General features: G+C 41.2%; 1 protein-coding gene across 1 annotated transcript; it reads left to right on the top strand.

Annotated features, from left to right (window-relative positions):
- Positions 1 to 1,570: 1,570 nt before the first annotated feature.
- Positions 1,571 to 2,749, top strand: LOC133914686 (ribonuclease 2-like). Its single transcript, XM_062357740.1, is given in 5 exon segments — positions 1,571 to 1,681; positions 1,683 to 1,749; positions 1,820 to 1,879; positions 2,433 to 2,506; positions 2,657 to 2,749. Coding segments are annotated over 5 exon segments (405 nt in total).
- Positions 2,750 to 18,780: the final 16,031 nt, after the last annotated feature.

Below are 18,780 nucleotides of genomic sequence, written 5' to 3' on the forward strand. Positions count from 1 at the left end.
AAGATCAATTGTACTGGGCATGACTTGGGAGTTACCAACCCTGGTCAAATTTTTAGTTTCCGCCAAGTGAACTCAGCTCACCACTTGGACAATTATGACGTGCTTGAAGTTTCCTATCATGACGAGGTTTCTAGGATCATAAAATCCCTTAAGGGAAATTTCAAGTGGCGTTCTTATAAATGGATATCACTGAAGCTTTCTCCTTAGTCGAGTAGTAGGATTTTTGTCTGATGGTTGCAATGAAACATTGCTGATATTTTGCCTATCTAACATGCTATTGTCACTATTTCCTTATCAATGAAATAGAGTTAGCATGAGTAGGTGAAATCTTGATCCATAAGCGTGTAGACCACCTTCAAGACTTTTTGATCGAATATTCATTGATATCTATAAACTCGAGTAAAGAAGCCATTAGATACGTGACCCTCGAGTGAACACACGAGAAGACCGTAATAATAAGGAAAAGACTAGTCTAAACTAGAAATAGAAAACATGATGGTCTTTTACAAATTTTTACTGACTTGCCTGTTTAACTAGCGTTTGGACATGAACTCAACAGAGGATACGCATGGGATCTACTAGAACTTTAGAATCGTTTTTAGCTATTAGGCATGAGATGTTTATCAATTTCTTTTGCCGTTATGCCTTATTAGGTGTAGTTGTCCATCATCAACCTAACATATGTATCTACTGGCTCTTAGCCAAAGTAGTCGATGCAAAGCTAGATAAACTTTTGAAAAAAAACATATACAAAATTCATGAAAAATATGGTATTATTATGTATCCCCCGACTCTATGGTCCACGAGAAGATTACTCGATCTAAGAGTAGAAAGAGGACATACTTGTACCATTGAAGATCTGTATTGCTATAGCTCTTAGACTATCTACTCGATGATGGAATCGTGTAAAGAGTAAAGCTATAGAATCGAAAGTATGCAATGTAGCCCTCGACTCTCTGCTTGATGTGATAATCAAGGCAAACAGTAGAGCATATGCATCAAAATATACCTAACGTTGCCCTTGTCTCTTCACTTAATGACTGAATTCGAGTATAGAATGGAGCATAAGTATTCATACAATTTATAGCTAGCAAGGTTTATGTGTTTTGAGTAACGTGTGATCGATGATATGAACAATGTGTGATTGATAATCTGAATAATGTGTCAATATATTTAATTTGAGAATCATAATGTATGTATATGTGTAACCCTTTTTCCCTATAAGAAAATTTGCTTCAAAGCTCAGGAAGCAAATTTGCTTATAGAGCGAAAGGGAGACACAAATGATTTTTTTTAAAAAAAATTCATCTATGACAATTAACATAGACGGCTTTAAACAAAAGCCATCTGTGACTCTTAGTACTCACAGATGGGTTTAACAAACACCGTATGTGACTATTACTACGCACAGATGGTTACTAAAAAATTTGTCTGTGTGTAAGTGTATTGCAAATGGTTTTGAAGCCGTTTGTAACTAGCTCGATATCACATGTACTGTTACAGAGACAGGACAGATAACGGTCTATGATAAATCTTAAATTTATCTGTTAATACCCGTTTTGGGATAGTGATGCGGCATGGGAAGAAGCGCCGCCGCCTCCCGCTCCTGCTTCTCTGCCTCGCCATGCTGCTCCCCCGCGCGCTGCTCGTGCCAACCGCCTCAGCATTATCGTTGCCGGTGACTGTGAGCAGGGTTCGACAACTACGTGCTGGTGCTGCAGTGGCCGGGCACCATCTGCCGCCAGTCCAGCAACTGCTGCTACCGGTAGCTTTTCTTATCCTGTTACTTCACATTGTAGCTGGAACTCGTTTGAGCAAGCTCATTTGGTTTCCGTGTACGTTTTCTGCAGATCGAAGCCCCTCAAATGGTTCACAATCTGTAACTCCACGCAAATCACTTGCTTGTGATTTTTTGTATGATACTGCACAATACACATTGTTTGTTGTTTGATTGAGATGCTGAAGAAAAGGCACCAATATTTAGATTCTCCTGGTGATAATAGCCCATTAGCTGATTTTATATACCTGTACGATCTTTAATTATCCAAACTTTTTAATTCACATGTCAGGAGTCAGGACTAAAGACTGTACACTACATTATTGATGTGTTTCTGTGTTAATTCTTCAAGTGGTAGACTCTTTGAATTGCTTAGAAGGAACAGCTCGCATCGTTCACTATCGCAGAGTGGTATTTCTGGCAGTTTCCAAATCGTTTACCTGCTCGATTTGTTGTTTTGATCAACCATTGGTTCCAATCAGACATAAACTGTTGAACTTTTTGACACTCTGATGCATAGGCGATAGCTTCCACTGCACGTGTAAATCAAGTGTATGCAATGCGGTTGCACATTAGCACTAAAGTTTTTAGGATAAGACAATTACATCCAAGTAGTGCTGATGGTCATTTTGTTAGGTTTGTTTTGTTTGAACAGATGAGCTCTGGCCACATTACAACCATGGGGGATGGCCATCATGTTGCAGACCCGCCACATTCAACATCACCAAGGTACCGGCTTTGCAAATTTTCTTTGGAGTGAGATGTCTAAACTAACATTCAACATCAACAAGGTACCAGCTTGGCAAATTTTCTTTGGAGCAAGTTGTCTGAACTACTGCAAGTGTATCGTGTTAATGAGCTTGCTTTTACTTATCACAGATCTTAATGTTGACACCGATACTTAAGAAGTACTGGTCGTCCTTGTACTGTGGTCCTTCTTCAACCTGCTTTGGTGGAAGGGGGCCATTTTAGGTGCATGAGGTTATTGGGTATTTTTGAGATTTGATTATGGGAAACTTGTGCTGAGTACTGACCACCAGGTTTAATTTGTTGTGTCTATGTGCTGGTGGTTTACCGGATCTTCATCAGTGAGCTATGCAATTTCTGAACTTGCTGGCACAAATATTGTTTTGTTTAATTACTTTTTTATGTTTCACTCTGTAGCAGATGATGTGGTTTCATTGCAGATCTGCATCTAACTTTCTTCTCCCCTTTCTCCCTTTTCTTTTTTTTTGCACAAACTCATGGAACTTGTGGTTTTGTGCTTACCCTGAAATACAGGATGAATATGACTCCTCCACAACACTTCATCTTTATAGTAAATACAACGATGTAGTTTCATTCCATGTTCTTCTACAATCACTGAGTCCATGTTTCATGATGAAATGTGCAGGCTGGAACACAAAATGCCTGTGTCTTGCAGCTCTTGTAGATCTACCACTACTACTTACTACTATAGAATAGGTCATAAGTAACATCTCATCAGTATTGGTTCGAGCATAACCGATATTGTTGACGTATCAGTGCTAGTTCTTAAACTCTCACGTGCGAACCATGATTGAGGCGCTATCAGTGCCGGTTCTTGGTGCCTCAACTATTGCTTGCACGTGGGAGTTTAAGAACCGGCACTGATGCCTGTGTTTTATGTATATCCAACACTTAGCTACTCTCCTCATTTACTCCATTCAGCTTGAGACCGATCCTTCTCCCTGACCGTCGCCTCCTCCCCGTCCGCAACCTCCTCGTCGCGCGTTGGCTTGTCGCCTCCTCGTCCTCATCCTCATCGTGCGTCGACCTGTTGCCTCCTCCTCGTCGCTCATCGACCACTGCCTCCTCGTCCTCATCATGCGTCAGCCCGCTGCCGCCATCTCGTCCTTGTTGCGCGCTAGCCCACCGCCGCCTTCTCGTTGCCTCCTCGACATCCCCATAGCGAGCAGCAGTGGTAGTGGAGGTGGAGGGCGTAGATCTAGGCAGCTCCATCCTATCCAGTCGTCCAAGTCCGAGTGACCACCCTCATACTCCCGGTCTCCAGATCCTCAACGGTGTATCCCTTTCTTACCCCGAAGGGCCACGAAACACCTAGGTTAGTTCTCAAATTCAAGTTAGCAAATTGTAGTTAGCAAATTGTATTTAGAAAATTGTAGTTAGCAATTTTAGTTAGCCAATTTAGGTCCTAGAATTAGATATGTATTTTAGTTCAAAATATATTAGCTTTATTTTAGATATGTATGTCATGATATTAGATATGTATCACTATATCGGTATTTTAGATGTTATCATCACTTCCCAGTGAGTAACTAGTTTGGTACTTTCTTATTCTACAATTGTGACTTGATATAATTGCAAGATTATCCATATGTGCCCATTGATATGGTATGGGTGTTTTTTCTCTGGGCATGTAAACGTACCTATGACTTATCCTAGGTGCATTTGCGTGCTCAGAGATGAAAATCCCTTTGCTACAAATTCTAAAAAGGTCAATTAATATTGTAGTTTGCAGTTAACAAATTAAGAAACTAACATACCAATTGATGTTGATGCTTCCTCATCTACAATGGCTATATGACATTATTACGGACCTTGGTGGCACAACACCTGTGGTGAAGACTACATTGCCTGATAACAATAAAATGAAGATCACTATCTCTTTTAGTATTGCTTTTTCTATAGAAGGATATATCACTTTAACAGCATCGAGCTCTAAAATAGACAAAAGACTTATGGCTGAAAGATCTGTTGTCCATGCGCTTCTACAATCGGTTAACCTGCAACTTGGATATATTTTTCTGGACTACAGCAATTTCAAATTGAAAGCACTTGAACAGAATGAGGACGTGCTTGCAATGACTCCTAGGCTCTTGTGGTTACATGCAGCTGAAACGGTTGGTGACATGAACCTGTAGTTTGTAGTTAGGATTATTTCAATAATATTAAATATTTTCTCTATATTATTGCTCTTTGTCTGTAGGATATTTACTGGAACACTCGGATGCAGATGGATCGTAGCTTGATTTCAATCTTACGCCTCCTTGCCCAGTAGTAGTGGTACACATTACTTGGTTCTCAATGTAGGAAGGTCCGAGAAGGAAAGTACCAGTCACACATTAAGTTTCAGTGTGATAGTAACAATTTCGTTATTTACGGAAGTCTAATGAAACTTCCATTTGAAGCAACAGTTAGTGTGCTCATTTATGCACTGAATCATTTTGATATAATATTTGGAGTTGAAATTTTAGATATCAACTATGCATCTAATGGTATTTGATGTAATTTTAGAAATACTTGTAGTTTAAATTAATGTATTAAGTGTTTGTCATGACTTAAACATTAGAAGAATGGATATATGCACATGTGCTGTATTTTGGATTGTGCAATTTTTTGGCTATCAAATATCTATCAGTGCCACTTCTATTTTAGAACCAACACTGATAATCAATATCACTGTTGGTTCCTAATCGGGAACCGGCATGATAATTCTTTATCAGTGCTAGTTTGTGTATGGAACCGACATTGATAGTGATTTTCAGTGTCAGTTCCATACTTGGCACTGATAGTCACTGACTATCACAACTGAGTAATCAGTGTCGGTTCAAGACCCGCCACTGATGGCGATTTTGAGCTGACACTGATGAGACATTCTGTAATGGTGGCTCTTGTTTGATCAAATCTCAAGGTGAACAAAATATTTGTTGCGAAATATTGTGACGTCCATAAGCATTTTAGTTTATCTGATATCTAAATCTAGTGGTTTGTGCAGATCAAATATTCATTTTTTTCTCGTTCATGTGTTGTTCATGTCTGCATATTGAAGTATTTCTTTTAAAAAAAATTATATACAAAATGAGATTTTTGTAAGGAAATTTATGTGTACAAATCAAAAACACTTGTACAGATTATAACTTTGTTTACAGATATAATTTTATGTGTAATTTGAATATTATCTCCTGAACTCTGGTAACTTAAGATGTTACTCTTTATGTTTAACGATAGGGGCTCTTGAAAATGAATTTGAAAACAATTGTCAATATTTTATGACAATTGTATGATCCGTCGTAATGCATGGGCACTCATCTAGTACAAACATATATGTTCGTGAGTGTGGGTGCAGAATAATTCGTTAGTAACTAAGTGGAAAGATCAGCATATTAAAGATCCAGATCGAATAGATCAGAACTAGAATCACTCTTCCAATTACAAAGGTTACCATCTTCTCCTTCCTCAACCTGATCATGATGATCACTTGATGTTGCTGCATCAACCATCTTCTCGTGGAGCTCCTCTTCCCAAGCACCGCACCTCACCACCTACTACTAAAAAAAACCCCTTCACTGTCGACCCATAAAGGGGTTTCACTGCCGGTTTTGGAGCCAGCAGTGGGCAACGGGCAGTGATAGTCCCCGACTATCACTGCTGGTCCGGGAACTGACAGTGAAGGGGTTATCACTACCGACTGAAGGCTTCAGCTGGCACTGATAGTCAGGCGCCGAATCGATCTTTTTAGGGCTAGAAAAATTGAAAAAAAAAATTGCACCCGAGATTTTTTGTGATTTTTGCGTGAAATACGCGCGCGTAAGGTTCGTGGCACTCGAACTTGGAACCTCTCAGCTCGCGCAATATGTCCTTACCAACCCACGACAAAAGTACTAGTGATACCATTAGCATATGCAATCATTTTGATATCTTTTGTCTGAAACTTCAAACAATTATTTGGATATCTAAATGACATCAAATGAAAAAAATTTCTACTAAAAAATTGTAAATCTTGTCGAGAGCTACAATTTTGATATAAAGTTTGTCCCCATCCAACTTCGTATGAAAAAGTTATAATTTTTTTAAAATAAGCTGTCATCCACTATCACTGCCAGCTCTAGCCATGAGCCGGCAGTGATACTATCACTGCCAGCTCGTGGATAGAGCCGGTAGTGATAGTGGATTTTTACTGCCAGTTCTTTTCAATTGGCCTTTTAGTGCCAACCCATGTACAAACCGTGATATTCCATCACTGCTGGCTTGTAAGAAACCGGCAGTGATGGGCCGACATATAAGCCTATTTCTGCAATAGTGACACATCTCTCCTCGCCGTCGCTTCCCCTGATGACCCTGACGGCTTGCAACCTCCTATCCCCCATCACCACACCCAGATCGAGATCATGGCCATAACCTTGCATGCTAGCAGCGGTGACACTAACATCCCTGCTTACACGCGAGGTCAACAAGGAGACCTTCGCCGGCTCATTGCTTTCCAGAGGCCTACATGTCGGCGGTGGGTCCTTGCGAAAGCTAGCTACCGGTGATGTTGACACCATGAAACTGAAGAAGGCAGCAAGCTTGCTCTTGTTGGCCTTGGCTCCCAGCTCGGCTTGTTGGTACATATCTGGTTCCTCAACATGTTCCTGACGATGATGAGGAGCACGTAAACTTTCTTCCACCTTTTTCTCTTCGTGCGTAATCTTCAGTTGGATTAAATGGTCAGCATGCTCTGTTGTGATGGCGGTGCGGTTAGCGAGGCCACCGGTGAAGTAGCACATTACTCGGAATACGTCAAGCTCGCCGGAGCTGGTGTACTGCCGCCGGCTTTGCATCATGAAGGCCTGAGATGGTGGAATGCAGCTGTGAGTGTACGTAGAGACGCGTGAGTGGGTACTCGTGTTGGGTTCATTACGTCAGGAACCAGTGGAGACACTATATTAGTGATGACTGCTCAACACGCGTAACTAATGTCCTATTAGTAATGCATTCAATAAGGACATGTCACTAATGTCCCTTCTAATCGGGACTAGATATAGACCTGTCACTAATAAGTGGTCATTTGATGGGTCGTAACATGACCCGTTACTGATAATAATAGTGATGAGTCCAGTTGTGACCCGTCACTGATAATAATAGTGATGAGTCCAGTTGTGACCCGTCACTAATAATAAGGTCATTAGTGACGGGTCATCCTAGGTCAGTCATTAGTGATGGGTCATAACTTAACTAGTCACCAATGATCTACTCATTAGTGATGGGTTATCCTATGGCAATCATTAGTGACGGACAAACATGTAATCCATCACTAATGATCAACTCTAGTGAATAATGACAATATTCACAAATATTTTTTATTTTTATTATATTTTTCTCTTATTTGTTTCTCATTTGACCAGCACTAGAATAGGAACTATTGTACTTTTCTGCTCAAGTTTGATGTAAGGTGTGGCGGCTATGGACACAAACACGTGTTTCGAAAACGATGCAGAAACTTTTGGGGGCAAGAACTCAATCTTCCAAGTCATTTTTTTGCCTCGAAAAATACTCTAAATCCAACAAAGTCGGGGAGAAACAGATATAACATTTTTTAATGTCCGTAGAGTAAAAAAAAATCAAAATCGAAGTCCTATACAAAAATTATGCCCATTTTACCGAATGCATGTCGCCAGACAAATGACTGGGATAGGTTGTAATGGATGAAAGTAGAGTATGAATCTCATCCTTTCTGTCCGGCTAATGATTGGAGTGTCAGAGTATGGTCATGTCTACACCACTCCACCAGCATGTGAGTGTTGAATAAAAACACTTTTATATTTTGTTTAATCCATAAATAAATTATGAATATGAATGGATAAACTGGTATAACGATATAACAAGAGTATAATTTAAACACTTATATATAACAATGTTGCATATATATCTTTCTAATATACTTGAATATAGAAATAACATAATACTAAGCATGATAGACATAAGAAAACAAGAGAACTAATCGCAGTGAACGTACCAATCTCCTTCAAAGTAGGTAGTAGCAACAAGAGGTGTAGATGACCCTGTAATGGCGATATAGCAGACGATGACAAAGAGGACAATGAAGATGTAGAGACAGTAGTAGATCGTGAGCAATTACGAAGACCACTCCTCAAAAAACCTTATTCGTCATCTCTTAGCGTAGAATCTCAAGGGAAATGGGTTTTAGAGATCCACTCTTCTAATAGCCGGTGCGCGCTAGCATGGCGGGATATAGTAGTCTACTTGTGACAGTGTAGTAGAGAAGAAGAGGAAAAACCCCTAACTCGCGTATACCTTGTGCGGCGACCGGTTGATATATATAAAAAAAATTGCATGGGTTGAGATGTGCCATGATCACAATCTTAACCGACGCGATCTTCGTTTCTCATAATCGTGTTAACTATTTTTCCACAATGCAAAAAAAAAATGGAAACTACAAAGAAAGGGCTTGTGTTCTTCTTACCCTCCCATCAACATGAGCTAAACGGACAAAACCAAGTGTGACTTATGTGTTCCCAAAAGTTTAACACAAATAAAGACATCATAGGTGAAGTAACAAAAGCAATACTTTAACTTACAAACGCTCAACTCTTACATAAAAGATTTCACCTAAACATCTCTATAAGCCAAACGACAGCAAACTAAATAATGGCAGCGGAACGAAAGCCCTTTCTTTGTATAGTGAGCACTTTATTTGGTATGTTTAATTGTACCTGCTTGTTCTATTTTACTAATATGTCAAGTGGATGGTCAATGCTAGGTGCTTGTGCAATAGTAAGGTTCCATGTTGCTAGACCATTAACATATTAACCATCATTATTGCATATGTTTATTAGTCAAGATTATGACACTTTTCAATATCCCAAAAGCATGGCTAAGCAATCTACCCATGAAAGACAGCTAACCATAATCCATCTAGGTCCCAAGGGATGATAAGGGAAAATCTAGGGAAAACCCTAACATAGGTGACTACCCATCATATTGACATTGCATGCAATTTTGTAAAAAAAAATATTTAAAACATAGGTTCAATATGATCAAGGACAATTTCCTTCTCCTTGCTGCTGCTCAGTGTATTCTTGCTCCTAGTCTTGATGTTCCTCAAATTGATCCGGGACGTTGTCGGCTAATCGCACAATAATCGGCAAACAAAGAAAAAAGATACACTAAGAATAGAGCACAAAACAAAAGAACAACGAGATAAAAACTGATTAGAAAGAAAGAGCACTGAAAAACGAATCTATCGGCGCAAGAATCGCTTAAATCGGAGCTACGATGAAAAAGTTAGGGCTAAAACAAATATAGGTTTAAATCTGGAAAAGAAAAGAGCTTATTTTGAATTAAACAGAAAGTTCAGGGACCTTTTTGTAAAAATAGAGGGACCTAAATGTAATTATGAAAAAGTAGAGGGACTTAACTTTAAAAAGATAGAGCTCTTTTTGTTATTTCAGAAAAGTCTAGGGGCTAATTTGCAAAATTACCAATTTCCAAGAATTATCAGATTTATTTTTATGCTAAAAAAGTTTCAAATACTGACTAGGCTGCTTTGGCTGACATGGCATGGTGACAGGGATGACACATTAGCAGAGAGGGCTCGGTGGTAGCTGAGGTGTTCGGCTGGGCGTGCAGGAATGGGCCGAGGCAGGGCACCTCAAAAATTATTTAAACTCATTTTAAATTTTAGCAAATTTTAAGAAATTTCTAAAGGTGGAAAAATTAGGGTGTTATAAACCTACCCCCTTGGAATGAATCTCGCCCTCGAGATTCACATGGAGCAAAGAAGAGATGAGGAAACTCCGCCTTCAGATCTTCTTCTCTTTCCCAAGTTGCTTCATCTTTCGAGTGGTGACTCCATTGCACTTTGCACATTGGTATTACCTTGGTTCTGGTCACTCTTTCTGATCTCTCAAGAATCTTCTCAGGATACTCTATATAGGAGAGATCTTCCTGAACATCCAGTTCCTCCATTGGTAATTGTTCCTCCGGCACTCGAAGATACTTCTTCCACTGGGAAACATGAAAAACATCGTGCACATCTGACAGTTGAGATGGTAATTCCAACTGATAAGCTACCTCTCTTCTCTTATCCAATATCTTGAAGGGTCCAATGAATCTTGGTGATAACTTTCCTTTAACCTTAAATCTACAAAGACCCCTTATAGGCGAAACCTTAAGGTAGACGAAATCTCCAATTTCGAAAACCAATTCTCTTCGCCTGTTATCAGCATAACTTTTCTGTCTGGATTGTGCAATCCTTAGATTTTCTCGAATTATCTGGACTTGCTTTTCTGCATCTCATAGAACCTCTGGGCCAAAAACCTGACTCTCTCCTGTCTCTTTCCAGAACAGCGGTGTTCTACATTTCCTTCCATACAAGGCTTCAATCGGAGACATTTGGAGGCTTGTCTGATAACTGTTGTTATATGAGAACTCGGCATATGACAGACTTTTGTCCCATCCCTTACCATACTTCAGAGCACACGCTCTCAACATATCTTCCAATATCTGATTTACCCTTTCTGTCTGACCATCTATTTGAAGATGATAGGCAGAACTAAAATTCAACTTTGTGTCCATAGACTCATGTAGTTTCTGCCAAAACTTGGAGGTAAACTGAGTTCCTCTATCCGAAACAATCTTCTTTGGTACTCTATGCAAACATACTATTTTTGACATATACAACTCTGCTACTCTAGCTCCACTATATGTAGTCTTTCCTGGAATAAAATGGGCAACCATAGTTAAATGATAAATTACCACCCAGATAGAATCATATCCATTCTGGGTACAGGGCAATCCAACAATGAAATCCATACCAATCTCCTCCCATTTCCATTCAGGTATCTTCAAGGGTTGCAGTAAACCTGTTGGTCTCTGGTGTTCTGCTTTGACTTTCTGACAAGTATCACACAGAGCTACGTATTCTGCAACTTCTCTTTTCATTCCATACCACCAATAATGATCCTTAAGATCATGACACATCTTGGTACTTCCAGGGTGAATGGAATATGCTGATTCGTGAGCTTCTCTCAGAATCATCTTTTTCATATCTTCCCGGTTGGGTACGCAAACTCTCAGAAACCTGGAGCTCTATCCTCCTTAATAAGCTGACTAATTTCTTTGAGCTTCTCGTCCTCCAGCTGTCTAAATCATGTGTAGGGTAGTGTTCTTCATGCTTCCTTAATTGTCTTGACACATAGGCCACGACTTGACCTTCTTGCATAAGAACACATCCAAGTCCTTGTCGCGAAGCATCACAGTAGATGTCGAAGTTCTTGCTAATATCGGGTAAAACTAGCACTGGGGCCGTAGTCAATCTCTTCTTCAATTCTTCAAAACTTGCCTGATAAGCAGGGCTCCACTTAAAAACCACATTTTTCTGAAGCAAAGAGGTAAGAGGTCGGGCTATCCTAGAGAACCCTTCTATAAAACGGCGATAGTATCCTACTAGTCCAAGAAAACTCCTGATTTTTGATACGTTGGTCGGTGGTAACCAATTCAGTACATCCTTTACTTTACTTGGATCTACCGCTACACCTCCAGCGGTTAAGATATGGCCAAGAAACGTGACTTGATCTAACCAAAAGTCACACTTGCTAAGCTTGGCATACAGCTGATGTTCTCTGAGTGTCTGTAGCACAATTCTCAAATGTCCTTCGTGTTCTTCTTCGCTTCTAGAGAAAATTAGAATATCATCAATGAACACCACTACAAACTTGTCCAGATAATCCATAAATACCTTGTTCATGAGATTCATGAAGTTGGCTAGGGCATTGGTTATTCCGAATGACATAACAGTATACTCGTATAGCCCATATCGGGTACTAAAAGCAATCTTTGGTACATATGATGGTCGAATCTTCAGCTGATAGTATCCTGATCTTAGATCAATCTTGGAGAACACTCGGGCTCCTCTCATCTGATCAAACAAATTCTCAATCCGGGGCAACAGATACTTGTTCTTAATGGTTACCTCATTGAGTGCTCTGTAATCTACACACATCCTTCGGCTACCATCCTTCTTGTCCACGAAAAGGACTGGGGCTCCCCAAGGTGATGCACTTGGTCTATAAGACCTTTGCTTAACTGCTCTTGGATTTGCTTCTTTAACTCGACTAGGTCGTTAGCCGACATCCGATATGGCCTTTTTGCTATAGGGGCTGTACCAGGTACCAATTCAATGAGAAACTCGACTTCTCGATCAGGTGGCATACCTGGCAACTCGTCGGGGAAGACATTGAGAAACTCACAAACTACCTTGATCTGATCATTGGTTGTTCCTTCAAGCGAATTGAGAGACCGATCCTCTGCTGCTGGTACGGTAGCTACGAACTCAACTTTGGTACCTTCTCTATTGGTTAGGTGAACTACCCTTCTGGCACATTCTATAATTCCGTTGAACTTGGCTAACCAATCCATTCCAAGGATTACATCTATGCCATTGGTTTCCAAGACTATAAGATTCACGGGGAAGTCTACCCCCCTTATGCTAAGCCTCATCCTAAGACATATATATTGTGCCTTCAATTTCCCTCCAGGCGAGCTAATAAACATATTATTCTTCAACATAACCATAGGCAATCCATGTTTTGCAACATACTGAATGGTGATAAAAGAATGCGAAGCTCCAGAATCAAACAAAACAGATGCAGGTCGGGAGTTAACGAAGAACATACTGTACACCACATCCTGAGCATCAATAGCCTCCTCTACCGTGGCATGGTTGACTTTCCCATGAACATAATTCTGTTGTCCGTGATTGTTTTGACTGGGGTTCTGACTTCCACTGTGTGACTGGGCTGAAGCTGGAGTTGTCCTTGGTGTGTTGTTGGTTCTGGCCAGATCCTGCACCTTTTTAGGGAATTTATTCACATAGTGCCCTTCCTCTCAACAATCGAAACATCCTTTGTGTGGCCCAGGAGTTGCTGGACTGTTCTTGGCTTGAGGAGTAGCTGGTGGGGTTGATCGGGGCGTCTAATAGTTGGAGCGCTGAACAGGGATTTGCGACTGAGTCCGGTACTTAACGTTGGAATGAAACATAGGGCCTTGCAAAGACATCTGTGTTGCTCCACAGGATCGTGTGTTGCTTCGTTGTCCCTGGAATGACATCTTTCTCTTCTTCTCATCCAGCTGGTGGCGCTTGTGCTCAACCATTAGGGTTTTGTTTACCATTGCTTGGAAATGGGGAAACTCTTGGGGAAGCAAAGCATATTCTATGGCATCATTCAGGCCTTCCAGAAAATGTTCCTGCTTCTTCTCCTATGTGTCCACTTCATTGGGTGCATATCTGGACAGCTGAGTAAACTTGGTCAGGTACTCCCTTATAGTCATTGGTCCTTGCTTCAGGTTCATGAACTCCTTCTTCTTTAGATGAACATCTCCAGATGACAAGTGATGGGTGCAGAAACTAGATTTAAACTCCATCTATGTGATAGATTCGGGATTTTCATGTGCAGCGCAGTATGCTTCCCACCAGTCTAGGGCTTGACTCGTGAATTGATGCGAGGCGTAGAGAACCATCTCCCTATCGTTGCACTGAGCAACATGTAGCTTCCTCTCTATATCCTTCAGCCAATCGTCTGCATCCATAAGTTCCACTGCATGATTGAAGACTGCACTGCATGATTGAAGACTGGGGGTTGAGTTCTTTGGAATTCTCCAAGTCTTGATGGTTGGTGCGGTTGAGGAACATGGTTTGGCTGTTGTTGCTGCATATGCACCATGGTTTGAGCTAAGGCTTGCAAGATTTGAGTCTGCATAGCCATCTGTTGTTCCAAGGTTGATGGAGGGGGCGGGGGTGGATTCTGGTTGTTGTTGTTCTCTTCTTGAGTGTTAATGCTCCTCCTCGTGTTAACCATCTGGTTAGGGATTGAAGAAGGGAACAGAAGTAGATAAGCAAGTCTGGAATAGTTAACTAAAGAACCCATCTACATCATATTATATAGGAATAAAGATGCATCTGTGGACAAGGTGCCAAAGCATTCCACAGCTCACATCAGGACTCCCCAACTTGCACACTTAGCACCATAACAAAGCTCACACTAACAATACTATTACCCTTAACGATTACAGCGATGCTAGATTCTAACGAGGATAAGACTACCTATGGAAAGACCATACTACTGGGACTCCTCTCTAGTGCGAGACCCTGAGGGGGAGGAAACAACTGATCCATCCTCAAAGGTGGTGGGGGTGTTGAAACAGATCCTCTTGCGCAGGGGCGAGTGGATAGACAAGTCTTCTTCGTCATCTTCAAATCCTTCTTGGTTAGCATCTTGTTCATCCTCAAGAGAAGCAGAGACAAAGGCAAGGTGCTGGCGAACTTCTCCCAACTCCCATAAAGCACAGTCGAGTTCGTCCTCCAAAGCCATAGTAAGGGCAACTTGCTCTCGTAGCTTTGGGTTTTCTTCGAAGGAGCTCTTCACGAATGGTTCGTTACTTCCACGAGTTCTGCGGGAACAATATGCATAAGGAGAGTTGTCCATCTTGCTGTTATATTGATCACGAACACGGGATATGGCTTGACGAGCTGCATCTCGAACACCAGCGGTGAAGGTTGCTCTTGGGACCATTGCTGAGTGAATGCCCACCACTCTTCGCACTTCCATACCCTCATCTTGACTTCGCTCGTAATCATAAATAGTGACTTCAACCTTCCATTCCACATATCCAGAGTGTTATTTCTTCACTCCCCTGTAGACTGGCTTCTGAGTATGTCCAAGTCCAGAAAGTATCCCCCAAAGGAGGCGCGGAAGGTGTCCAGCATGAAGGCCATCACTTTCATAGACGTCAGGAACGGGATCCATACTCTGGAAGGTGGGGTCATCAATCTCCTCTTCAGTTGGTACACGTTGAAGAATGGGTGGACGTCCTTCGGTTGACTTGCGGGCAAGAAGTAGCTGGCGAACCATCTAAAAAGGAAGAGATGGGATATAAGAAATAAACTTATGGATAGCAAGAGACAAGTTTGAGAACTATGGAAAGGCTTGGATGGGTTTAGACGACTAGGTAACTCCTTAGGACGACTATTTTGACTAGGCTTGCGATCCTACAGTCAGTATGGCTCTGATACCACCTCTATCACACCCGTTTTAACGGAAAAAACCAAGTGCGGCTTATGTGTGCCCAGGAAATTTAACACACATAAGGACGTCATAGGTGAAGTAGCAAAAGCAATACTTTAATTAAATAAACGTTCAGTTCTTACAAATAAAAGACTTCACCTAAACAACCTCAAAAATTAACCTAAACGACAGCAACTAAACAACGGCAGCGTGACGAAAACATTGGCCACCAAACACTGCACAGGCACCGACTGGAAGATACGCTCCTTAGAACACCAGGTCGTCATCTTGGAAATCCTCAAAGTCTTCCACTAAGCAGCATATGTTTTTGTAGGAGAAAGCAAGGGTGAGCACATAGAGTATTTAGCAAGTGTGGGAAAATAATGACATGCAGGCTTATATCAAGAATAGGCTAACACATGTTATAATTGCGTAAATGCGAGTAATGAAAACACATTTGGACTAAAAAACATTAATCAAGTATTAAATGAATGTAACCCAAACAATCCAACATCTAGCATACAAGGCTCCCCACCCTGCATACCACAACCGTTTAGTACTCCCTGTACTATAACCAAAACCACACCATCTAGTACTCCCTGTACCAGACCCATAACCATCCACCCTCTAATCATGTGAGGATCCAAGTCTCTCATATCCGTGAGCACGGCTGTTATAACATTTTACACTCTACAGAGGTTGTCTAGCTTTCCCCACGAGTCAGTAAATTCCGTGTTGCCATGTTTGCAAGACACTTAACACACGCAAGTGGTGTGCCGCCAAGAATCATTGTATGACACTTTCCACTAACAAGAGACTAATCCAGTATGTGTCTGCCCATTAGGTTTCACCGCCAGGCTTTACGCAAGCAAAGCTCCTACCCAGAAGCTCCTTTTTGTGCTAACCCAACACACACTGGATAGACTCTAATCAGTATGTCACGCCTTACCCATATCAGCCTCGTGGTTGATACGTTACTTCTTGGGTTGTCGTTACACGAACCAGTCCTTACTTAGGTTACTTGAGCAAACACTAAACCAACATCATAACCATGACAACCATCAACACCACTTTGCTCAAGGCCTAAGGTTCCATGTTGCTAGACCATTAACATATTAACCATCATTATTGCATATGTTCATTATTCAAGATTATGACACTTTTCAACATCCCAAAAGCATGGCTAAGCAATTTACCCATGAAAGACACCTAACCATAACCATCTAGGTTCCAAGGGATGATAAGGGAAAATCTAGGGAAAACCCTAACATAGGTGACAACCCATCATATTGACATTGCATGCAATTTTGTAAAACAAAACATTTAAAACATAGGTTCAATATGATCAAGGACACTTACCTTCTCCTTGCTGCTGCTCAGTGTATTCTTGCTCCTGGTCTTGATGTTCCTCAAATTGATCCGGCACGTTGTTGGCTATTTGCACAATAACTGACAAACAAACAAACAAGATACACTAAGAACAGAGCACAAAACAGAAGAACAACGAGATAAAAACTGATTAGGAAGAAAGAGCACTGAAAAACGAATCTATCGGCGCAAGAATCGCTTAAATCGGAGCTATGATGAAAAAGTTAGGGCTAAAACAAATATAGGTTTAAATCTGGAAAAGAAAAGACCTTATTTTGAATTAAATAGAAAGTTCAGGGACCTTTTTGTAAAAATAGAGGGACCTAAATGTAATTATGAAAAAACATGGCTCTTTTTGTTATTTTAGAAAAGTGTAGGATATGGTATATAGCAATGCAACCGATCACGTGTTGCAGGTCCCCCCAATGAGGAAGTCATAACTCTCGATGAAGCTCTTCATCAAAGGATCCAGTGGAAGAGGGGTGACAACGTGGTCTCCAATGCATCCCAGTCTGGACGAGCTCCAAGTGCACCGTAACCGCTCCGCTCACTTCTAGAGAAGGTAGCTTCACTGCCTTCTCCTCCTCCAAAGAAGCTGGCTTCACCGCATTCTCCTCAGCATTCGGCAACCTAGCTTCCAGACCCAATACCGTCTCCCCCAGAGAGCCCAAAAAAGAAGAAGGAAAAGGAGGTCGAGAAGAAAGGCTCTAAGAAGCCCCTGCCGGAGATGTCAAAGGCCATTGTACTGGCGAAGTCAAAGTCCAAGGACATTGCACCAGTGTGCACTCAAGCCAACACGAAATTCAAATATGGGAAGCCCAGGATGACGGTAGATGAGCTAGCATAGGCGGGAAAAGCATGTGTCGACCTGCATAATTACTACGTACAGGCATGTAGAGACAGCAATGCTCAATCCATAGTCGTATAGTACAAATGACGACACTTCTTAAGTGATCAAGACGGCTACTTCATTGCGGGTTTCAATGACTTATACAACCTCTTCAACCTTGATGGCCTGGACGTATCATTATTATGGGTCTTCACATTGTTAGTCCCTTGATACTGGATATTCATTAATTAATACCATTAAGTCTTGAATCTAAATGTGTTCTTATATGTAGACACTTGATGAAAGAAACAATGAAGAACAAGGATCCCGTCGCATTTCTTGACCCTGAGGCCATTACAATATCGGTCATCCAACTTCACCCCGACTGCGCTGTGAATCATATGGCCAGGGCAATGCAACAATACTCAAAAGTGAAGTACCTGATGGGCGCCCACAACACCAGTGGCCATTGGATCTTACTTAACATTTGCCTCGAGTGGGACTTGGTGTTCTACGTTGACTTGTCAAGACCAATATCTACAAAAGGCAAACTTAGATCGCGTGATTACAGTGTTGTAAAACAACTCCTCGACACGTAAGTTCTGCCTGTCTTAGTTTGCATATTAAACTTTTCTAACATTCAAAGGCTCCATAATCGATCCCTCTTTATGCAGGGCTTTTGACAAGTATCTTCGAGCTCAACCTGACTATGACACGAAAGCCGGTCACAGACTGACACACAAGACCGGGTATGAGGTAAGTGCTACCAAACAGATTACCAAATATTCTATTTTTTTCCTTTTCATCTAACAGTAAAGGTTCTTTTCAGCAGTGCCACTAATAACCACCGGGTAACACCTGCGGATTCTATGCTGCATGGAACATGCTCCTCACGCTCCGAGCAAAGAATATCAAATCCCCTGATGTAATTTCAATACAAGATTATTTGTAACTAATTTCGGTAATTAGTTTAATTCCAT

This window comes from Phragmites australis, chromosome 4 (assembly GCF_958298935.1).
Source record: "Phragmites australis chromosome 4, lpPhrAust1.1, whole genome shotgun sequence".
Lineage (NCBI taxonomy): Eukaryota > Viridiplantae > Streptophyta > Magnoliopsida > Poales > Poaceae > Phragmites > Phragmites australis.